General features: G+C 39.4%; 1 protein-coding gene across 2 annotated transcripts in view; it reads left to right on the top strand.

Moving 5' to 3' along the window:
• LOC129089636 (cGMP-dependent 3',5'-cyclic phosphodiesterase) overlaps positions 1–25,078 on the top strand; it is a 143,449-nt gene that overhangs the window by 37,300 nt on the left and 81,071 nt on the right. The window contains exons 1-2 of one of the 2 annotated variants that reach the window (XM_054596927.1): positions 5,121–5,265; positions 5,621–5,711. In XM_054596927.1, the coding sequence (XP_054452902.1) occupies positions 5,231–5,265; positions 5,621–5,711 (126 nt within the window). In that variant the 5' untranslated portion in view covers positions 5,121–5,230. Of the gene's footprint in view, positions 1–5,120; positions 5,266–5,620; positions 5,712–25,078 lie in introns of those variants that run through there. The other variant, XM_054596919.1, reaches the window with a different exon arrangement.

Genomic DNA, 25,078 nt, shown 5'->3' with positions numbered 1-25,078 from the left:
GAGGCCATGGCTTTTTTTACGTAAAGAGCCCACGCACCTACCTTGAAATTAAGTTGTGAATGAAGCACATTCTGCAGCGCTTTAAAAGTTATGAGTCATCTCAAGACCTTTGCTTACAAAACAGTTTTTGCTTATTCACATCACTTGATCAACTGATGCATTTTAAAACGCAAGATGAATACCCGCCACTTATGAATAAACGCCTTCAAATGGATCTTGCAGTTGGAGCACATCCTCAGCGATGGCAGCGATTGCTGCAGTGTCCTTCAGACTAGTCAAAGATTTTTTGTTCCACATGAAGATAAACATTCATAGCTGCGTATCCTGTTCATCTAACAAATGATGTGGCCATCTGCTGTAAATGACTACAAGGTGAAATATGTTTTGTTTGGGTATCTAGGGGACTTTGTTTTGCCTGGTTGAGCACACTGGCTGCATTTTCCCACATACCGTTGGCAGGGGTGTTGATGCTTGTTGCATTCAGATTCATTGTTTCAAAGGGACGTGCCTCACAGAGTAGAGTCAGGTTAACAAATGCATTACCCGGTTGAAAAAGGGTTATCAATACAAACAGTGCAGCCCGCTGTTAAGTGTGTGATTGCGTATGCCTGCGTGACTTTCCAAAGTAGGGTGTGTCGTTGTCGCTTTCCTGCTGTTGTTTTACTGCTTGTGTGTTTAAGGAAATTAATTATGAGTAACAATAAGCTTGAGATACACACACGCAGCCGGACACGCACTTTTCTCTGAGCCGTTAGTCATACACCATGTGGTGAACACTTTTATTCGAAGGCACTTTGCAGTTCTGTGAGTGCATAGATTTTCAGCATTGACGGTCCCAGCGGGAATCACACCGGTAACCTTGGTTTTTCTCTGCTCAACGCCCACCTAAACTCCCAGTACATACTTACAGACTGAATACATGGCAGCTCAATGCTCTTGTATATATAAGATGAAATGAATATGCATGCATGGTATGTACTGTTTGCAACGTGAACACCACTGTGAGCACAGAACGGATGGACAGGCAGACTGATAATACAGATTATTCAATGCAAGTAAACAATGGTATATGATATAATGTGCTGACTGTGTGACCAAGATTATGAAAGAAAGACCAGCATGTTAAACTTCTCGATTTTAGATTTATTTCATATCATGGAGAATTTATCAGTAGGTGTGATCGAATGAGTACAGTGAACAACTATGTACTTAAACCTACATTAAAAACTGCCCTTAAGTGATATTGTTTTACAACACAGTTAAATGAGGAGCTAATATAATTCAAATAAACAAACTAATGATTTACTTCATTTTTAACTTGGATGTTTTCATTATCTCTGTCCGTTTTCACGGAAACTGGTTGTATGGGGGATGAGAGAGGCTTTTTCAAATGACACCTAATGTATGTGTGTGTGTGTGTGCATCAGGATGCCGTTAATATAGCTCCACCATTATTTAGATTAGCCCTATTCCCCTGAGTGCACCATCACCATTCAGACCTTTCAATCACTCCGCTGCTTTATGGGGGTCAGGACAAACGGACACGGACACACACACACACACACACACACACACACACAAAAAGAGATTTACGTGCACATTCAATCAAAGTTTTTTATGAGCATCACATACACTCATAAAACCAAATCACAGGGAACAACGTAAACATGTTGAAAAACCCTTTGTTCATACACACTCACACACACACACACACACACACACACACACACACACACACACACACACACACACACACACACACACACACACACACACACACACACAGCAGACCAAGGTTACTGGCTGTATCCTCATCAGGTTCCAGGTCCACGGCTTGCTAATGATGTTGCTCTGCACTGTAGTTATTCATACTGTCTCACTGTGTGTGTGTGTGTGTGTGTGTGTGTGTGTGTGTGTGTGTGTGTGTGTGTGTGTGTGTGTGTGTGTGTGTGTGTGTGTGTGTGTGTGTGTGTGTGTGTAAGAGCAGCTGAGCATTGAGTAAGTGATCACACGGTGGGTTTGTGTGTTGATTGCATTTGAGCAGAAAAAACTGTCCCTGTTTTAATCACAAACTCGGGATCAATACTTTAGACATTTAAATTACGCAGCAGTGATGTGGTAGCGGTGTGTGTGTGTGTGTGTGTGTGTGTGTGTGTGTGTGTGTGTGTGTGTGTGTGTGTGTGTGTGTGTGTGTGTGTGTGTGTGCATGTGTGCGTGCTACCGTGTGTTTAAAAGGTAATCTAGATCACAGAGTCCATGGTAGATGAAGAGAGACTTTGAGGAGCATTTGCTTTGAACTAACCTATTTTCTGGCTGTTCTGTGTTTTCCTGAGGACATGTGAGGGCCTGCTCTCCTACCTGTGTGTGTGTGTGTGTGTGTGTGTGTGTGTGTGTGTGTGTGTGTGTGTGTGTGTGTGTGTGTGTGTGTGTGTGTGTGTGTGTGTGTGTGTGTGTGTGTGTGTGTGTGTGTGTGTGTGTTCATGTTCAAGCAAGCTCTACAGAATTGATAATATGAAACAGTGTGCAGTGCTGATTATCTTTTCTGTGTGTCCTGCTGCTGTTACCCAACGCTGGTCAATACAGTCTGAGGTTCAGCTGTTCTGGAATAACCTTTGGCCGCGTTTACAAAACACGCAGCCTCCAGGTTTACTGGGATATTACTGCATTTAATAGCAGAGCTCACTCACTCCACATGACTCCATCAACCTAGGATTAACCTCTGACTAGCTGCCTCTGGGAACTCTACCTCTCTTTACCTCCGCCTTTTCATTCAACATTGATTTAATCAACAGAGTGAAAGGTGTTGGTTTCAATATTTCATGTATGAAACAAGCCAAGTCTATGTTTACTATATTCAAAAAGAAAATAAGATCTGGTTTTGTTCAAGTGGTTTAAGTTTTTCAAAGATTCGTCATTTATTTCAGGTAATTTCAGCCTCCAGTATGACTTCACAACAGTACTTAGTTTTGATTGTTTTCCCAAACAATTGACAGTATCTTCTCCCAGTCAGGCCAATTTTCAGTATTTGAACTGAAGCGGCTTACTTCATTTGATTTAGAGAACCTGCTTTTGTCAGCTGGTTTTTAAATCCAACACTGTGAATGTTTGCCTGCGGTAGCTTTCAAACGTATTCAGTCAATACCTGTTTAAATGATTCAAAATATGCCCTTTTAAACAGCACAGTCTTGAAAACACCAAGCTCAATAACATTCTAATTCAGCCACAATGCATTTAAAAAAAACTGTTTGTTTCTGTAAAGTTAATAGAAGCAGAAATCTGAAATCATAAGAATCACAAGCAAAGTGTTGATTTGAAACATCGACATAAGAAATGTATTTTTCATGTGATATGACATGACATTGTGTGTGTGAGTGTACACAGCTGCTGGCAAGCTTGTTTTAAGTAAAACGGCTCTGAGGTTTGTTGTCAGATTGATAAACTCCATTAGACAGTCCTATTCAACGTGCTGTACAGCTTCATGCTAAATGTCCTGTCACTACCAGAGTCACCCCGGATCTGTCAGCGACACATGAGGCGCTTCCTGCAGCAGAGGGGGCTGATATGATGAATCCGCAGGCTGATTAAATGTATAGAAGTGCAGTGGTGGACATCAATCTTTACAATCTTTGAATTATGAATATTTGTGTGAATGTTATTTTCGTTTGGCACGTTGAGCTGCATTAAAGTTTAATTCGTTTTTCATTTTCTGGATTTATTTTCAAGGAATTAATTGGTATTTATTTTAATCAAGAAAGATCAATAAATCAAAGCATGCATGAAATTAAATTATTAAAATAGTATTTGCTTTTGCTGCCGCAAGAAGATATCATAAACATACCAACAAAACAATCTCACCTGAACATCCATTTATTAGCCGATAATAATAGCTGAGTCCATAAATGTGCTAAATTAATTTAATTCACAGAATATCTTTGAATGGGGGATTGCTGTTGGGCAGCAGCTAATGGTGCTAGCAGCGTTAACCCTGCAAACAACAAAAACAAATCTGACAGAGCTTACAGTGTTTTCCTTACAGGGAACCAGAGGGTGGCATTAGCAGCTGTAACCGCCGTAAGAGAGCAGTGCAGAGCGGCGGTGATTAGCCAGCCAGTGGGGCACGCTTACTGGGACTCACATGCACTAAATTGCCCACTTGTCCAGACCAATTACGTTAACGAAGCACAGAGAAGGTTGGATTACAACACATACAGAGGGAGAGATTGACTTCATTCTCTTCTCATGTAGACATTTCTCGACAAAATGTTTACACAAGAAATAGTTGTTTGCTGAATTTTGAAATTGGTACCTTTTAAAGTGCTCAATAAAAAAATGGAAATTTCAGCATCTGCAGTTCCTTGACCAATAAGCTCAATCTACTGATGATAATCGTGAGATATATGACAGAAAGCTCCAGAAAAGGGATGATGGACCTCGGGTGAGACGACAATATGGTCATTTGTTGTTAGTTTGTAAAAATCTGACCTGTTAGAAACAGTGACCTCTACTGTTGGTTAAGTTTAGGCAACTTAAACTACTTGGTTTATGTAATGATATAATTACAAAGATTGTTGGTGGCTTGATGTTGATGGGAAGCAAACCACAATGTCAAAATTCAGAAACATTGAAATCATCCGACCCTCCCTCTTTCTCTCCCTCGAGGTCTTGCACCAGTATAACACCAACATGGTTTTCCAAATGTCATAATCTGCTTGTCCAAAAGAGGTTGCTTTTTAAGAAAAGTAAACTTTGTTATTTCAAAGGTTTCAACCAATGGTCATTTGTGTCTTTTTGTGGTGAGAACAGTGCTGAAAATTCAAGTTAAAATCAGGTTAAAAAGTATTTTTAAAAGACTATTATTTAGTAGAAAAAAGCGATGATCCTTAATGAATATGAAATTATAAAAATATTGAGTCCACTGCTTCCCAGGGATCGACCCTTTACATATAATGAACGCTGGGAAGTGAATCATAGGGAGGCAGTAAGACCCAGAGGAGGAGCAGCGAAAAAAGAGAGAGAAAGAGAGAGAAAGAGAGGGAGGGAGGGAGGGAGGGAGTGGTGGGAGGAGAGAGGAGGAGGGACTGCGTTCGCTCTATGCATTGCGGCGCGCAGTGTAAGCGTCCCAGTGTGTGTCTCAGCCTGCCGGCGCGAGTGTGTGCATCGGAGCGTCGTTGTGTGTGTGAATGTGTGTGTGACTCCAGCGCTCTCTGTGCGTACGACAGGTGGAGATGACATGACTGCGCTCGAGAGGAAGAAAGGAAAGGACCTGTAAGGACTTCTCACATTGACACACACACACACATAATCAGACTCACCTTTTCTCCTGCATTCCCTCACACACACACACACACACACACACACACACACACACACACACACACACACACACACACACACACACACACACACACACACACACACACACACACACACACACCTTTTTAAATTCCAGCACTCCTCACTTCAGGGAAATTATAAGTTGGTGTGTGTGTTTAAATACTCTTTTTCCCAGCAGGTTATCAGTCAGACTGTAACAGCTGATTTCATGTGTGCACAGCGGACAACTCAAACAAACAAACACACACACAGAGAAGGTCCTGACTGTTATTTTTTAATCCTGCAGACGCGGTCAGCAAGTGTTCCTGCGTCCTGAGGAGAGTTCAGCTGCAGCCCAGACCACAAGACAGTCCACCACGTTGTCCGAACAACTCCAGGTAGGATTTACTCTTTCTCTCTTTTGTCCAAGTTGTCTGAAAAACAGGATGCTATATGCTTCATGCCCTCTGCCCTCATCTCTCTTCCTTTTTCCTTCCCTTACTTTATGTCCAACCTGTGACAGCCACAGCTAGACTGGGACACACCTTCACGTAATAATTCTTAAACCCCCCTTTTGACGAGGACTTATCTTCCTATATTGTTTTCTTTGTCCCTCGATCTCCCTCTTTCTTTCCTTCTTACTCTCTCACACACACACACACACACACACACACACACACACACACACACACACACACACACACACACACACACACACACACACACACACACACACACACACATATACACTTCTGTCCTCTTTGCTGCTTCACCATTCTTTTTTGGGCGGAAAGAGTAACTTTTGTCAGGAGGAGGTAAGTTTAAGCTCCTGTTGCTGCAGGTTTCTCTGTTTCTCTGTTGATTGAGCGGGTGATATACTAATTACTTACCTGTGTGTGTGTGTGTGTGTGTGCGTGTGTGTGTGTGTGTGTGTGTGTGAGGGCTCAGATAAAAGACGGAAAGATTAAACATAACACAGCAATAAACATGAAAGGGAGGAAATTAAAGACAGTGACATGGTTGTTTGAATGGCGTGCTTTTTGCACAGCGGTCTCTATTTGTGTGTCGTTACCTGGGAGTTTGTGTGTGTGTGTGTGTGTGTTTTATTCTGCTGCGTTTTTTGATTGAGTTGATGCAATTTTGTTCTTGCAAACCCTACAGCTGTGAGCCTCATTTCGTGTCTCTCTACATCTCGTTTAAGTGAGTCTCGCTCTTTCTTTTATGTTGTATGATTTGTGACAAGCAGACACTTACAATTTAAAATTTCTGCTTTCTTGTATCCTCACACATGCCATCAAGCGGCATTAGTTAACGTGTGTCTGTTTGTGTGTGTGAATATTTTTCCACACACTGAGCACAAGAGTGTGTTCATCTGCATTTGTGTTTTGCATTGCAGAGGGATTTAATGTTGTTGGCAGCAAAATAGAAAAAAACGTTTGATTGGCTGCCAATGTCGACATGTTCTGCTCAGATCCAATTACCTTGATAGATACACACTCACACAGACGCAGGCACACGTGCACACACATTAATGACACACAACCCACCAAGCAAAAATGTAGGAATTCATACAAGAAAGAGATAAACAACCATGTTTACAATCTCGTCTAAGAAGAGATTCTTGCTTAATAATTGATGTCATTGTGTTGCAGGGCATAGATCTATTATACAAATACACAATTTTACTGTTTCAACCTTTATTGATATGGGCTAGTGTGTGTGTGTGTGTGTGTGTGTGTGTGTGTGTGTGTGTGTGTGTGTGTGTGTGTGTGTGTGTGTGTGTGTGTGTGTGTGTGTGTGTGTGTGTGTTTGTGTCTACATGTTAATGTGTGTATCTGTTGTTACAGTGCTAATGCACTTCTGAGTCAGCCCTCCATGTACGCATTTCCTCCATCAGTTTATGTTGCTGAAAGTCTTGTCCAACTGCATTCCTCTCTTACAGCCTTTGTGTGTTTGTAAATGGTTAGTTTCTGAAGCGTCAGAAACAATAATAATAATTATACTAATAATAAAGTAATTATAATACTAAGCTGTATTTGTATAGCACATTTCATACAAGAAATGAAGCACAAAGTGCTTTACAATAAAGGAAAATACACAAAGAATAAAAACAGTTTAAAACAGTGATAGAATATAGAATGCCACAGCCGATGGAAAATAAAAAAACATTTGCTAAAATAAGATAAAAAATATTTAAAATCAGACGGAAGAGAATATCCACTGTAATAATAATGATATTAAAATATTCAGTACCCATGTTTGCAGCTTGCACATACACATCAATAAACCTGCAGCAGCTCCTTTCTCTTCTACTCTTATTATTTTTATTATTATTATTATTATAATTTTTAACTTTACTTGAGGTAATTTGAGACTCCTTAAATGTAAACTCACAGTTTGACGTCTTGTGGACAATTTATTTTCAAAACCTAAGCGTCTGAGGCCAGAGGTAAACAAAAAACAGATTCCCTGCAGGTCTCGATTACACCGAAATAGATAAATACAAACCAATACTGTATTATTATGTGTGATTTAGCTGCTCGGGAACATTCAGCACGTGCAGCGCCACTTGCAGGAGCTGCTTGTTGTTTTTAGGTTTAAATGTGTGTTTAGGAGAACATTTTCAGTTTTTCTATGGATTTTCTTGATCAGGGAGGTCTGACAGTTCGTTTGTTTGTGTGTGTGTGTGTGTGTGTGTGTGTGTGTGTGTGTGTGTGTGTGTGTGTGTGTGTGTGTGTGTTTGTGTTTGTGTGTGTAGTGCTTCATGCGTGTGAGCCGATGAGGCAGTAAAAGCAGCAGGTTAATCTCTTCTCAGTCTCCAGCAGAACAGATGTGAGGATTAATTTTGTCAGGGAATCGGGGATGATGCTTGTGATAAAGAGGCTGCCTAGTTCCTCCTACATTTAACAAAATACGTGTTTGTGTGTATCTTTTATATATATATTTAAAAGCTCTGCTGCTTTGGGTGTTTGTGTGTCAATGCAATCGTTTTTTGTTTGTTTTTTTCATATTTAGACATACTGTACTTCAATCTGAGCCCTCAGTGATGCAGTTTGTGTGAGGCTCAACAAGTGTGAAAATCTTATGAGATAATAATTTTAAGAAAATCAGAAGCCGATCCTTCTGATTTCAGCTCCTTGACAGTTATCTGTCATTTAGCTGCACAGATATCTGATTCAGCCACGATTCTGGGGCATAATATTAATGCAGGAAAGGCCGTTTGAACATAACGAACACCATTATTTTTTTCCTGTGTGTGTATGTGTGTGGGTGTGAGTGTGTGTGTCCTGGACCTCCATACAGTAGCGCCCCAGATAGAGTGACCTTGATGACATGAAAGTGTTTCTGTTGGATGTGTTCAGCCTATTGAAGTTTGCACTCCATAATGTTTTGATTTTCATTCTGGGGACAGAAAGGGGGCGCTGTGTGCTCTGACCTCTCTGCTGGAGGAAAAATGAAAACTGGGAATAAATACAAGAGGCACATTTTGATGAGTGTTGCATTAGTTGCACTTTGTTGGTGTCCGCCTGCCTTCATGTCCTTACAGATGGAATTGTTTTTTCACATCTGACCACAAAGATTTGATATTATGATACCAGATCACTGTTTCACTTGTTGCTCTGCATACACTCATAACACTCAAGGCAATCAAATGTATTGTCTTGCTGTCATAGTATTTCTTCACCTCTTGTTCTTTAAACTGTGTGCAAACAGTGCACGTTTACCTTTTATCCTTAATCTAGAGTATGTAAGCAGGTAGGTGTTCGTAGTCTTGCTTCAGGGCAAAACAGCAGGACTTGCAGCTGAGCTATTGTTGTAGCAGACAGAGACTTCTACTATCCATTTTCTGTATTTGTAAACATTTTGAGCTTTGGCCCCTGGCAAAGCTTAATTTAAAGCCGGCGGTAAAGCAATAACAGGAAGAGATCAATTAATCAAAACCTTCATCTACAACAGCCATAAACCAGTAGAGCTCCGGTCAATATACCACTTTGTCATTTTAAGTCAGACATGAGGAAATGCATTAATTTTTCCCATAAGATCTGACTCTTTTATTTCAGCCTTTAATGTGAATTTCTCCTTGTATAGTCTGCTTTCATCCTTAATGTGAGAACCGGCAGTCTGATATGCTGCACTGAGCGGTAAACACAAGATCTTAATATTCAGCACATTTAGTCAAGCACACATGGCCGTGGAGCCCATTGTGGATGAGCACTTAATGCTTAAGATTGAAACACATTATCCCCAGTGGAAGCACAGGACCAATGACCTGTGTAGGTTGTATACTAGTGTACCGTGTGTGAAGTGGTTCGAGGAGACTTTACAGGGAAAATGGATTGTAACTCATTTCACAGCATCAGCCTTTGTATTACATGACCCTTAAAACCCTCAGAAGCAGTGGATCCAGACACTCCTGAAACAATATGTACCAAAGCCTGTGCTTGTCCTATAGATGCCAGCACAGCACAGCGAGTCGAATCCAGTGCATGCTCCAAATAACACCTTTAGAAATTCTTCAAACGAAAAACCTATTAGTGTTATGCTGTAAGTCTTTTAATTGAAGGCAAAGACACACTACTCTGGTGAGCGTACATGACAACAATGCTTTTATCCATCAAGTTTGCGCTTCTCCTGTTGGTTTTTATCGTATTGACCGCTGGCTGAATTTACCTACTGGGAGCAGGATCCATGACGTTCATCAATTCCTTACACTGTTCTGGAGTACAAACATCATGGGACTTGATAACAGGTAAGGCGTGACATGCATGAGGAGCAAGCTGCAGCAGCGGAGAATGTGCAGTGAGTTGACAGCTTAAATTGATCGCCCAGTTGGTGAAGGCTGTAGGCAGCGGCTGATCGAGAGCGCAGCACAAGTTTAATGTGTGTGTGTGTGTGTGTGTGTGTGTGTGTGTGTGTGTGTGTGTGTGTGTGTGTGTGTGTGTGTGTGTGTGTGTGTGTGTGTGTGTGTGTGTGTGTGTGTGTGTGTGTGTGTGTGTGTGTGTGTGTGTGTGAGAGTGAGAACTAGATTGCAGACTTTGATCTATTCTCTGTACTGGAACAGTATTGTGTCTAGATAGTTACAGTGTAGGGTTTATATTAGTATTTAGTATTAACATACTGTTAATGCCATGGTTTCAGGTGAGAACTCTTGAGTACAAATCATTTATTCATGTTTCATTGCTGGTTTGTGCATTTTTTGCATTTTACAAGTACATGTTAAGGTACATCTCTTGTGTACATTTCTATTTTAAATTTAGGGGTCGCTCGTTTGGTCCTCTGTCTGATCATGGTGAGCACAGAACGGCCATTAAAAAGCACCCATTATCGCTAAGCATGATAAAAACAAGCCCTCCTCTATGTAAAAATCACTGCTGATTCTGAAGGTCAGGCAGGACAAAGAGACAAGCTGGGCATTCAACAATAAACATAATGCATCAATAATAATCTGTGGAATAAAACAGCACAAAAGTCAGCAGATATCAGCCCTCTGTGCTGCATGGGGAGCTTATCTTTTAAACTGGATGTACTTTCTTTTAACCACTTTACTTATTCAGATTAGGACTGTGGTGGAAATCAGAAATTTTGATCTGGAACCAAGTTGTCTTTCATGAGTTTATTAAAGCTTTTGCAAACAGGCTCAGATCATACAAAGAGCAATGGTCTCCACAGAACAAAAGTTCAGTATTTAACGGTTCATCTGGCTTTTATACCTTTTCTCTAAATGATGTGGAATTAATGCTTTAGCTACGGTCTTAGCATCTTGTTTGTGGTATCTGGATGCCTCTACGTTGTTTTTAGCATAAATGACACAGGATTTGCAACATTGTTTTAAGAGTTATTTGAGAGGCCTTTGGTGAACCGATACTTCTGGATTTCAGCAAGTATTCCAGTGTGGATCAGCTGTGGTTTCAGTTCCCTTTTTGGCTGCTCGCTTTGCATCTGCTCGTGCATTTACGTAAGAGATGGGGTCAGATTTGTTAGTTTAAGCTTCACAAGCTTTACAACCAGCAACATGCTTTGGGAGTAGGTAAGCATCCAGCAAATGAGAGAGAAGCGTGTGATGAACAATGGGTTTGCCTGATGTGACAACTTTCTGCGTTTCCAGAGTGCCAAAATCGTGAATTACACCAAATGCATAAATGCTATCTGTTTAGATGTAGGTGGTTCTGTCTTTGTCCAATTTACAATCTTCAATCCTAAATGTAAGTTCCTCTTCTTGTGCAGGGTAAGTAGTAGGCAGTGGTTGTGCAATGTGAGTGTCATGTGAGTGCTGATCCATCGACAAAGAGTTCTAGGTCAGCATTTTCCTGCAAATCTGCTCCAGGAGAACAAACTTCAGTTATAACTGCAACACAGTCGTGTTTTTCTCCATCAACTGGAGAGGGAAGAAGAGTTTCAGAAGGCATTTAAAGCAAAACAGCATTGTATCGCAGCCATCTTGCTGTGGAAAGATGTTTTTGGTCAAGCAGAATCACAGCAACATCATTAGGAACCAACAGTGTGAGGTTATAATAACCAACAACTTTTCTTGCGGCCATTACAGCCATCTAAGCACCTGCAACAGCTCTAAGGCACATGGGCAGACCTGCTGCAACAGGGTCAAGTTTAGCTGAGAAATAAGCAGGTCTTTGGCGTCCCCCATATTCCTGCAACAAAACAGAAGTCATACATCCTTGTCTCTCGACAACAGTCTGTGTCAAGGGTTTAGTCGGGTCTGGTTTGCCAAAAGTGAAAGCGGACTGTAGGGCAAGTCTCAGCTGGTTGAATGACTTACTTTACTGTGTGTGAGGAGGCCATTCCTCGTTGTGCACTGCCTCAAGCACAGCATAGTTAAGATTGACTTAGCGACAGTAAGAGCACATTCCTAAGAATGACATCACCTGTTTCTTTGTCACAGGCTTTTGGAATATTTTGACTACCTCTATACAAGAGGGACTTGCCCTCTGCTGGGATCACATGACCCAGACAGGAGACTTTTTCCAATCACAACTTTTTCCAATCACAAACTAGCTTTAGATAAATCACAAATTTATCTAAAGCTAGTTTAGATAAATTAGCTTTATGGCCATAATAGGTCTGTAAGCAGTGTTACAGTGTCTCGTTCACATTGTTCATATGTTGTACTGCAAACAAGAAGATCGTCGACGAAAAATTGCACTTTCTGGTGTTTAGAGATTGCAGATTTTCTCTGAGCTCTTCATTGTAAATGGTTGGGATTCTGCGTTACCTTGACGTGACCTGGAGAACGTGTAGGATCAAGGAACAAGAAGGCAAACCAGGACTGGCAGTCTGGGTGGACTGGATTGCTGAAAAAACGATTTGCCAAGTCCACAACAGAGAACCATTTGCTTTTTTTGGAGGCACTTGCGAAATAATTGTGTATGGATTAGGAACATTTGGAGCGCGCTGCTGAACTGCATCGTTCACTGCTTGCAAGTCTTGGACAAATCTCCATTCATCTGGTTTTCCCGAATCCCTGAACTTTTTGACAGGAAAGATTTGTTTTCACAGGAGAGTTTTCCCATGGAATAATTTCACCTGCCTCTCATAAGGAGTTAAAAACTACTTTAACTGGCCTGAGGTAATTGCCTTAACTGCTTCCTTTTTGAGTGGATATTGTGGTTGGCAAGGCCTATAGTCTGGTTTAGGTGTGATTACTATTGTTTTTACGCCTTTTTATTAAACCAACATCAGGTTTCCCCTCTGCCCACAGTGACTTCAGTCATCCTTTCAAATGTGGTTTGTGAGTATGTGTGTGTGTAGTGTGTCAGCCACCAGTTCAACTGATCTGGCGTCTGTCTGTGTGACAAAGCTGAATTTATTTTTGTACACATTTAACATTGGATTGTATTGAACGTGAAGGGCTGATGTGTCTTACAAATGTTCTACTTTTTGACATTTTCTTACCCATGGACCCAAATCTTGCCATTTGTCATCTTTGGACTTTGCCAATGACACATGCAGGACGGACACAGAGATCATTCTAGTACATACAGTAAAGCTTTATCTATTCTTTCAAACAACTTTCTCTGTACCATTCGATCAGTTTCTCAGTGTCTCAAGTATTTATCTTTCCATTGTGCTATGTGTGAAGTGCATTTGAGTTGAGTGTTGCGTTGAGTTTTCCTTCCTCAATGAGGAAGCTACGGCTGACATTCACAGTTTTCATTCATATGTATATAACAAACCATGTGGATTTCCATACTCTCGTGACAGTTATGCCGTCTGGTGTGGACACCAGAACCAAGCCCAATCTGCACATTGTATCTCTTTACATCAAATGTATTGGACAATGTTGGGATAATAAGAAGGAGTGTTTGCATGCACCAATTTCATTATCTTCACATCTTAGTGCGGTGGTGAAGTGTTCAATTACGGAATGTCCTGACGCGCCTATTGACATTCATAGACAAGCCTCTGCAGTGAATTTTATAAATGTGCCTGACTGTGTCATCATGTTTCTTTCTTTGTTCTAACTGCTCTATTGCTTCACTCAATAGTGTGTGTGTGTGTGTTGGGTGTGTGTTGGCTGTGGTGCAATTACTGCCCTCATGTGTACAGTCATCACCCGGACCTCACATGCCATCTTCTGCTGGCCTCTTCCTTTCCACGAATCCTCCTGGCTGGAAATCAGCCTTCAGCTTCTTGTAGGGACAGTCTTTATTTAGGCTCAGTCCATAAGAGTTTACCTACAACAACTGGTTTAGTCTCTGTTAAAAATGCATCTTTTATAAACTTTTGTTTTTAATTTAAAATTGTGTCTTTAAAGTAAATACATATATGTATATTTTTTAATGGTTATTTTCCTAGTTATTAAAGTAGTAAGGTATGATTACTTTTATTGTAATTGAGGAATATTCAATAACTATTCTGTTACATGTGATTTACATAACAATCAAACAAGTGTTTTGACTGGATAACTGCAGTCTGGAGTTGTCCAAACTGCTTCTGGTTTTCTCTTGTTTGGAGCCTCTCTTATATAAAAAAAAACCACTCATTCTTTGTACCTGCTCCAAATGATGTGCCATATTTGGCCAGTTATTTTGTTTATTTCATCCTTTCTCCTCCTGTGGTGGCATTTCTGCCGTTGCAGGGCACACTGTGGCTACATGATGCAAATCCAAACCACGGGGAGAGAGTGTTTTACATTTCGAGGGCACAGCGGTGTGGAATTATATGCTATAGGGTTCAAAGTGATGAGAATACATTTGCACAAGTAGAGACCACTGGGCTTTGCCTGCCACTGCACTTTGAATCACGTATTGTGATAAATGACCACAGACACGAGGGAACCTTCACCTCGCAACAGCCCTCTGAGAGTGCTGTATATATATATGCGTATGTGTGTGTGTGTCAGCATTAGTGTTTTTTTCTTTGACAGATGCGCTGCGTTATTATATGGTGCTGAATTTGATCTCTGCAGAGTATTGAACAGGCTCTTTTTCTTTGTGTGTGTGTTTGTGCATGAGTGTGTTTGTGTATGTGTGTGCGCACATCATGTACCTGCACAGTCTGCTACCCTACATGCAATTATCTGCAGGAAAACATACAATATGGTTTTATATTTGCTGGTGTGCAAACCCCCTGCTGACTAGCTGAGTATGAGTAGGCACTTGAGCACTCTCCATTCATTTAGACAGCTAGCTAAAAATCATGACACATTCACTGTTTGTTGGCTGACTTAATATAATTAAAAACTAGGCAAGAGCAGGAACAGTAGATATTCACTGAGAGGCAGCACACAGTGTTGCAGCAGGTTATTGTTGGTAATCAGGGCCTTGCATTGTGTGTGTCTATGAACGAGTGTAGTGCATAAAAGCACTGTATAAATGGAGTCCATTAACCATAAACAATTGGACGTGTCTTTGGCTTGTATTTCTTAACTTGACCATTATGTGAATAGAAAATGGTTATTATTTTTCCCACCTTTGAACACCTTTCACTGCAGTCGTGATCACTGTTAGCTCGCTTTGTACCCACAGACATGTCCAGTTCTGTTTGCTCGATCACATGACCAAACCTGAGGTTATGCGTACTTTGCATTCACAAGGTTTTGTTGTGGTTAAATTACAATTTTGCCCCTGAACCACCTTTGCACAGAAATACCAGCTCTCAGCCCCTAGTTTTTAAAGATCATTATTTTCACGGCTTTTTTGAATAACCAATTCTAACCAATTTATTTATAGCAGACCGCTGCTGTCAATAACTGTACGTTGCTTTGGATGCAGTTCTGATCTCCATACACTGCTAGAGGACTATTTCTTTAGTGGAATATGTTGTATCAAATTAATGATTTCTTTAGTAAGTAGCTGTGCAGTAAGTGTGAATAAGGGTGAATCATGACCTGCTCACATTATCCTTTACCTAACTAGCAATGAATACGTTTATACAAAGAGAAGGTAAAATCTGTCCTTGCTAAAACATTCTGTGAAAAGATGACATTACACTACATCCACCATCCTCAGGAGTTATTTTGTAATGTCAACGAGTAGCTGATACTTCATACAATATACAATATACAATAAAACATGATTCTGCAACTGCATGCCATGGGTCTTCAGTGACTTATGGGAAATTTGACTACATTTCCAGGTAGGTCTTCAAAACAGGAACAAAAATAATGAACTAACTAAATAATCAGAAAATCTTTAGGGTTCAAAAAATTAGGACAGTGATAATGAGCTCTGTCTTCAGATAAACCTATAGGGAGGAGTTGCCAATTGAGTTAACATACATCACTACATAGTTCATGTACTTTGAATTTGTACCCTCAAATTAAATGTGAAAGGAAATGAAGGGCAGTAAGTAACACAGGTAGTGGAGGTACATATATAAACATATGTATCTCTTCCCTCCTTCCTACTGCCTTCACAGAAAAAGCAACCTTCTTTTTGCAACCTTCACTTTTAAAAAGTTGGAACATTTCTTCACTGTTTTCTAAGCAAATGAATAAAATCTATCTAAAACTTAAGGTGGGTGGCCATCCCACGCTCATTTTACAAAAAAGTATATGGTTTTCTCTTCATCTGGCATCGCTGCACAAGCTCACTGGCAGCAAGGCCAAGTTAGATAACGACGTGAGTGCAGAGGCAGGAGAGAGAGGGAGCATGAGTAATAGATAGATAGATAGATAGATAGATAGATAGATAGATAGATAGATAGATAGATAGATAGATAGATAGATAGATAGATAGATAGGTATAAATATAGATAGGTAGATAGATGGGTAGGTAGATGTTTGGGAAGATAGATAGATAGATAGATAGATAGATAGATAGATAGATAGATAGATAGATAGATAGATAGATAGATAGATAGATAGATAGATAGATAGATACACAGATAGATACACAGATAGATACACAGATAGATAGATGGATAATCAAACATATTCAGGGAGGCAATATAAAAGATTAATGCAGTCCCAAGTAACCCAGGTGAAAAGGATGCACTTTTCTATTCCCTCTTCATTTCCCTCCTAATATGTCACAGTGTTTTTTTTCGGGGGGTTGTTTGTGTGTTTTAGTGCTATTCTTTTTCACTCCCATTCAATTTGCAGTCCTTCCATTCTAGAGCATTACTGAATGGAGACTTGAATAGAGGGGAGAATAAAAGGCGGAGAATAAAAGGCGAGGGAAGAGGTGTCAGTATGTGATTTCCCCCGAGGGATTGAACTAAAAGAGAGGGGCGTGTCCCTTTCTCTCTGACTTTCTCACACTCCATTTGTGTCCACCTGTGCAGGCAACGTGTGTATGCTTGTGTGTCTGTGGGTACGTTCACGACACAATGTACTCCTGCACTGTGCCACTCTGCGGTATTGACCTTCATGTATTTCTGACACTCCAGTTTTCCCATTGGACAGAAATTTCAATAATCAGTCACTCACACTCACAGAAGTGTGTGTGTCTTTGTTAGGTAATTTGTGTGTACCTTTTTAGATAGTGGTTGACTTCCTTATTGATTCAATTTGCACCAATAATGGAGATCGATCTCCCTCTATTTTGCACTTCCATTCACATAAACTAGCACACTGACACACAAACACACACACACCTACACATTCATGCACTCAAACTTGCGCACAACATTTTCCATAGGCACAGAGGTCAGCATCCCTCAGGCCTGTGTACCTTTTACTCTAAAAGCTCAGCTGTGTCAAGAGGGATGCATCCAGACACGTGAGTGGCTTTTAGATATCCCTGTGGAGAAACTGACAGTTAACTGAAAGCGAAATATGAGCTTCTATATCTCTATGGACAGTCAATGTTAAAATGTGTGCCAAACTCTCCAAACACTGATGTTACATTACATTACATTACAGTCATTTAGCAGACGCTTTTATCCAAAGCGACTTACAATCAGTAGTATATTACATATCATTCACCCATTCACACACTGATGACAGGCTACCATGCAAGGTGCCACCATCAGACTCTAACTAACATTCATGCAACATCCAGTCCACACCGATGGCAAGCCTTCGGGAGCAACTATAGCACCTAAGTCGCTTTCAGTAGAAACTAGAATAAGAAGGCTCAGTCACAGATTATTTAAAGGCCTACCCCAAATTAATTTGTAACCACACAAATTGAAGATATAATCACAGGCACAATTAAAGATTTGCGACTGAGTACAAAGCTGGTGAAAATATATTGATGATTTTTCGTTACTTAACTCTCAGCCTAGTGCATAATGTATGGGGTTTCTTGCTGGCCATGACCAAAATAAAAGATGTCATATCTATGTTTAAAAAACAGGGATGAGATACAACTTGAGATAATTATCTAATATCTAATGAGCTTAAACATGAGACTGTCTCATGGTGCTCTATACAACATTTGCTATTTCCTTCATCCCATTGCATCCATGCTGCCATTTGTTCTGCTATTCCCATATCGTTACAGATATCCTTCATTAGCACAGTAAGATTATTTGCATTTTATTTTCTATGGGGGGTCTATAGTCCTGTTTTTGAAATTTAAAATGAATAAGCCGAAAACAGCAGCCAGAACTAAATTGTTTATGTGTTGTTTATTTTGGCATTTGGAGGGTCCCATATTTATTCTTCACTAATAACTTTCTTTGGGAATCACTGACATACAAATATGGAAGTAAATGCAGGGAAATAAATAACTGGATTTAAAATGCATTCAGCACTTAAACAAAGCTGGCATTTCCCAATGTGGGTCTGATCTGGTCTTTCCCATGATGGTGCCTTGTACTGCTCCTGACTAAAAATCCCAACCATCACATCCCTTGCTTGACTGGAGGACCTCTTCTGTAAGTAAAAAACCCAAAGTATACTTTTATCCAATGCTAAGCTTTCCCCACTAATTGTGGATATGTCACTTTAGCTACAGTACAGAAGCATGTATGTATGCTACTTGTATGTTTGTCAGTACTTCACTAGTTATCAGCTGTGCACAGGTGATGAAATAAATCTTTTAGCTGCCCGCTTCATTTTAAATTCTTTTTTTCAGCCCTCTTTTTCTCCTCCTTATCAAATCTCTGTGATTCATACTCTTGCCCAACATGTATGGGGTAGTGAAAAAGAGCGGATGTAGGTACAGAAAATAACAAGTATCTTTTCATCCCCCTTCCTTCTTTATACAACCAAATCATAGTTGCTCCTGGCACTCCCATACTTCCATCTGCTGCACACAGAGAAGACAGACGACTCTTGTCCCACTTAATCGGCACAAGAGACACGGATTGTTTTTCCTCAAGTGGTTAAATGTGTGCCAAACTCTCCAAACACTGATGTTTCATTACATTACATTACAGTCATTTAGCAGACGCTTTTATCCAAAGCAACTTACAATCAGTAGTATATTACATATCATTCACCCATTCACACACTGATGACAGGGCTACCATCAGATTCTAACTAACATTCATGCAACATCCAGTCCACACTGATGGCAAGCCTTCGGGAGCAACTTGGGGTTAAGTATTTTGCCCAAGGACACATCGACTGCCGAAGCCGGGTATTGAACCACCGATCCTCTGATTGGAGAACTACCTTGCTCTCCACTACGCCACAGCCGCCCCATTCAGATATCTATTCTAAGACTTTATTTAGATTACAACAAAATATATTTGTGCACACTTGAACATATTCTATGCCGTTACTCACACAATGTCCCATAGATGCTTAATGCAAAGCCTTTCCATAATATTTGCAAACTATTATTATTATTATTATTATTATTACATGCATAAACCCTAATAAGCAATTCAATAAAATAAAGATAAGACATTTTTGGGTGAATATCACATAGCTGCAGTGTCTCCAGTTTAATTCTGGCCAGGAACCTTAGTCATATATCATGGCCAATTCTCTCTACCATGCTGTCTAAGAAAGCCAAAATGAGCCAAAAATATGAATAATAACAAAAAATATATAAAAAAATGTGAATAAAAAAGTGGGTTAGTCTTCTAGCACTATCAAAAACTCTAAAAACAAAGCTCATCATTGGCTCTGACATTTCGTCAGCGTTTCAATGGGAGATACTGTATAACAGCCACTCGGCATCACCGGAGGCCTTTGCGCTGCAGAAACAAGACTCGGTGCCTGAGGGTGTAGCTGCTGTCGCCTGCAGTGTTGATGCAGAGGATATGACGGTTATGATAGTCGTATCAGTGATGAAACAAAGATTTGTACGGTTGAAAATTTGGGGAAAATTGAAGCACAGTGTGTGTCTGATAAGTATTTGGTGAAGTCACATACAGCTGCGAGCTGAGGTCGACTCCCCTTTGCTTCTCTGACTCAGAATAAATGAACCAGTCGGGCCCCAAAGTAAACAAATTCACATCACATTCTGGTGTTTACATCATTAACAAGTTTGAAAGTTGGGGGAATTTCAACAAACAAGTTAAGTTAGCTGAGTTTGGTGTATTATTCGAGTGGTACTTTTCTTTTTCATTGTTTCTGCTTTATTAAATTGAAGTGAAGGTTGCAAGGTTCTTTATTTCTCTATCTTTTGTTGGATTTTTTTATCAATCTTAAATTGCATTCCTGCTAGCATTATAAAAGACTGAGAATTGACTTTGTGGAACTCACAGAAACCCTGAACAGTATTTGCCTGAAAGGAATAATTTTCTGGCAAGTGTGTAGCGCAATTTTGTTAACTTTCCACTTAAGGTGACTTATTTGCAAGGAGTGGGAGTTAACTAAATAGACTAAGCACTGCATGAAAATACTTTTTTTTTTTACAATTACAAGCCACAATGGATCATATTAAATTGAATACTATTTAGTTGCCTTTGTCAGGCTATAAACATCAACACTTTGATAGTGAGTTTTTCATCAGAAGATAGATAATAGAGATGCATAGAGACAAATCACCTGTGCCCAAACTACAGATGTATCAGTGAGTTCTACTGAAAAAATCCCAACAGCAAACACAAACAAACTACTTTAACAAAGAGAAATACATGTCACTGGTAGAAACTAACCAAGCAAGACTGATAAAATGATTTATCAACTTTAAAAAGAGAGATTATGTTTTTTTATGTAGCCTCTGTCGACCCGCACTTGGCCCTGACTTTGACATGTTTTTGATCTCCACTGACACTGAAGTTTTTAATGTCTCTGCTGTCTCCTCGTCTGTGATGCAACTTGGCAGCTCGTCGACCCAATAAAAAAGTTAACTAGTGGCGTCTCCATATTAAACTGTCATATTTGATTCTCTCCGTCACAGATTATCTCCTCCTCTCACTGTTTTTCTCTCCCATGCTGTGCGTTCTTTATCTTTCCGTGTTTTTTTCCCCATCTTTTTAGTACAGACATATCACACACACTTCCGTGACAACTAGATACTATTGAACTTCTCAAAGGCGTGATCTGTCCTTTGAAGAGTCTTGCCATGTCGTGTTTCAGGGGCTAGACTGCAATCCATGTGGAAGTGTGTAACTGCTGAACCACTAGACAGGCGTGCAGAACAGTGTCTGTGTCTAATGTGTCGTTCAGCACTACTTGAATGCTGCCAAAATGTCAAAGCGATGTTGATGCTCTGTCCATCTCCTCACTTTGTGTCCTTTCTCTTGATGTTGACAGGGTCAGAAATATTACTGAACGAATATAAACTCAATGAATCAATAGCACGGGTTGTTTCAGTGTTGGTTTTTAATGAAATTTAAGTACAACAGGAGCCAAAATGACAGAACCTTTTTCTGTTGACACCGTGTAAAAAATAATCTCAGGTGTTGCTGTGGGAGAGACTGAATGGCGTAAAACCGAGCTAATTTGTTTCAGCCGTGGTTAATCCTGTTTAACCCTGTAAAGGAAAACAGAAGGATTTTTTTTTTTTCCGCTCATGCCACTTTACATCCAATATTAAACTAAATGCTTCATGAAGGCTGTGATATAAAATGAAAAAATAGATCACAGAATTTAATCCAGTAAGAGGACAGATGTGCTGCTAACATAGGAACAGCTCAAATCATCTTATTTTCAGACTTAAAACCCATCAAAGAGTAAGATTAAACAAAAGTAAAAATATGGTCAAAAAGAAAGCACAAGTAACGTAAAATCATCATCATCATCTCAAAAAGGTATTCATTGTCACAATTATTCATTGTGCACTTACAGCTTTTAGTGGTTTACCCATGTGAAAATGATGCACACACATACATAGTTTTTTTTTATTATCAGTGCAGGACGTGAAGGTATGAATGGGAGGAATGTATGCAGACATGTATACATGTACATAACTTATTGTTCTGTAAGTATTTGCACTTTGTTCTTATCATAGCTGCACCACATGTGGGTAGTAAACAGGAGCATACAGTCAGCCAGACTTCAATATCAGTAATAAGAATAACATAAGACTAGTGTATAATTTTCAACATTGTCAATATAAAAGTATTTTGTCCATTAAGTCATTATTTTGACTTTAAAATCTAAAGTTATTGACCTCACTTTGTTTTCACTCTCTCAGGACTACGGAAAATAACAAGTTTGCATCCTCCTTTCATCTTATTAGCATTGCATTACTATATTCGACAGAAGGTATTGATGATAAGGTTGACACCATACAGAGAGCACTTTCTCAACCTCTGCTGAACAGCAGCACTGCAGGGAGAAAATAATACTTAATCACTTGCATACAAAACATGATTAACTAGAAGGGCACTTGGAGAGCGCGGACCTCCGCCAAGGCCATCTTGCAACGTTAATGAAAGTGAAAAGTAATTAGTGTATCCGCCTCGTGATTTGTATCTGCTCCTAAATGTAATGGGTTCTTCCTTGACCCATGCTCAACCCTTCAAACAAGTTTTTATGAATATCAGGCTGTAATCCTCCTGACAAACAAACAAATCGATGCAAAAACATAACCTTCTGGGTGGAAGGTAATTAGAAGATCACATAACCTCATTTTACTGCCTGGACAAGTCAAACATAAATAAGTTTAACAAGAGTGGAGATATGTTCCTTCTTGCGGTGTTATACCCCCAATTACCCACATTTGACCTGCATTGATCTGACAAACATAACAATACACAACTCTGTAAAACATTTTAAACTGGTTCGATTTAAAATCCTTGTTGTCTTAAAACTTTGAAGTTTAAAGAGATAAATCAACACGTCACAGTGACTTTGTATCAGAGTTAGACAACATGCAAGGCTGCTCCGAGTAGTCTTGTTTAATTATGTGTGAACCTAACACGTATTAGAAACACACAGCACATGTCCATGTATGTTTTCTTTATACTACAAACATATAAACTCCTCCTGAAAGCTGCTGGGAAGTCTGCCAATATGCTGGCCATGTTTCTTTGAAAATAATTTATTGAGTTGAGTGAACTCTTAACAGCACATTCCCTCAACTCATGATTTCAAGTCTTCAAATTAGGTGAGCTCAATTAATGAAATGAATTGCATTTATATTTTGACATGAACCTAATGATAAAATATGTTTTGATTCCAAATTCGTTCATGATGTTTTGCAGTCTGGATATTTAGGTTCTAAAAAACACATAAAGGTTGTGGACTGCAATTACTATAAAATATAAAATATGTGTCTGTGCCATGCTTGCTCTGGAAGTCAAAGTGATTATCATGGAAAGTTGATCAGCATTTGATAAACAATCCAAAATTGCTGCCCAAAATTCTCCTCTTCAATATGGAAAGGACACTAGTTTGGGTGTTGAGCCTGAGGTTATCATTATTATTAATCTCACCTCTTCTTTCTTTTATGCTAGAAATTAATATTACTGAGAGTGTCTGGTACAAGGAACCCAAAAGCCGGCAAATAAACTGTTAGGACTTGAAATATGGTTTTGAGATGCACATTTAAAAATCTGAGTGCTAACGTGATAAGTTTTACAAGCCTAACAGTCATTTTGCTCGTTTACTGCTTCAGACACCTCATTATCACACTCTTTGTGGCATCAACAGTAAACCCTCTGCTATTCACACAATTTAATAAGTTACAATAAGCTTCTGACACCAATATTGGATGGAAAAGTGGTTTTCCTGTTATTCATAATTCTGACCTTTTTTTCCAAATTCATGAAACTATTATTTTACAATTACCTGCAAGAGAATCAGCCATCATAAAACCTTAATTTCTTTTATTGAAGCAGAGGAGACTGAATATAAAACATTATAGACTTTTGTAGAACACAATATATTAATGTGGAATTAGAAAATCTATTTTAAATCAATATGGTATTATTTCAGAGCCTGTTAAAGATTGAGTTTAAAATTCATGTAAAGTCTACAAACTGTGAGGACCAAAAGAATAGACAAGATAGAAAGTAAATTGAAAACATGTCAGTATGTAGGTAAATATAAAAAGGAGAACATATTCAGCACACTGAGAGACGAAACAGTGGCGTGGTATCCTCCTCCACTGAGTTTATGATGCAGCAAACTCAATTCTGTGTCTTTGCTGCTGGGTACGAGTCATCGTTTCCAGTGTGACTACCTATGGTTAGTCATCAATGTGTATGAATATAATCCATACGTAGGATTTATAAAATCTGAATTGGTCATCAAACGTTCTCCCCCTGCAACACCTACATGTATCAACATTTCTTGTCGCTGTTTCATTATTAAATCTGTCTTCAGTAATCTTTTAAATTTGATTCAAACTTAATTCAACCAATCGCTTGAACCTCAAAGAACAGTGATCAGAAAATAGTCATATTAACAGCAATACAGATTGCAGTTGAATAAATAAGAAGCACTCTTTACTCAGGAAACTGAAGCCTGTCTTTCAGCTGTGTTGGAGAGATTGGTATCTTCTTCTGCCTCACCAGGTTTCTCCCTGTAAGATTGTCTGAACTTTGACTTTTTTCCTTCATATCCGATCAAAAGAAAAACCTGATTGATGTGTCACATCAAAAGTTAAAACGCTTTTATGCTGACGTGTTGACATTTCTTTATGTCACGTCATATTTTTATCAATAACAAGAGAAATATTTGATTCAAAATAGAAAAAAAGTGCCTAATAATACAAGATATCACAAACCAACCAGTCAAATTACAGTTAAATACTACTAATTTGAACGGACCTACCAGTTAAATACTACTAATTTGTACATTTTGTCTCATGTTGGTCTGCAACATATTCTGTAGTGTTTGAAGCGAATTTATGCACTGCACGACAAGTGTCTCAGGTTCTCCTGATTGACAGGTCGCTGCCGCTCCAAGAGCCTTATATACTCCTCTGAATTCCAAATATGGTAGCTTCCGTTCATGGTTGCAAAAAAAGCGACATGGCGACAGCCTTAAACTAAGATGGTGACGGCGAAA

The sequence above is a fragment of the Anoplopoma fimbria genome, chromosome 1 (genome assembly GCF_027596085.1).
Source record: "Anoplopoma fimbria isolate UVic2021 breed Golden Eagle Sablefish chromosome 1, Afim_UVic_2022, whole genome shotgun sequence".
In the NCBI taxonomy this organism is placed as follows: Eukaryota; Metazoa; Chordata; class Actinopteri; order Perciformes; family Anoplopomatidae; genus Anoplopoma; species Anoplopoma fimbria.
The sequence above is the reverse complement of the archived record's forward strand: the minus strand, read 5'-3'. Positions and strand labels throughout refer to the sequence as shown.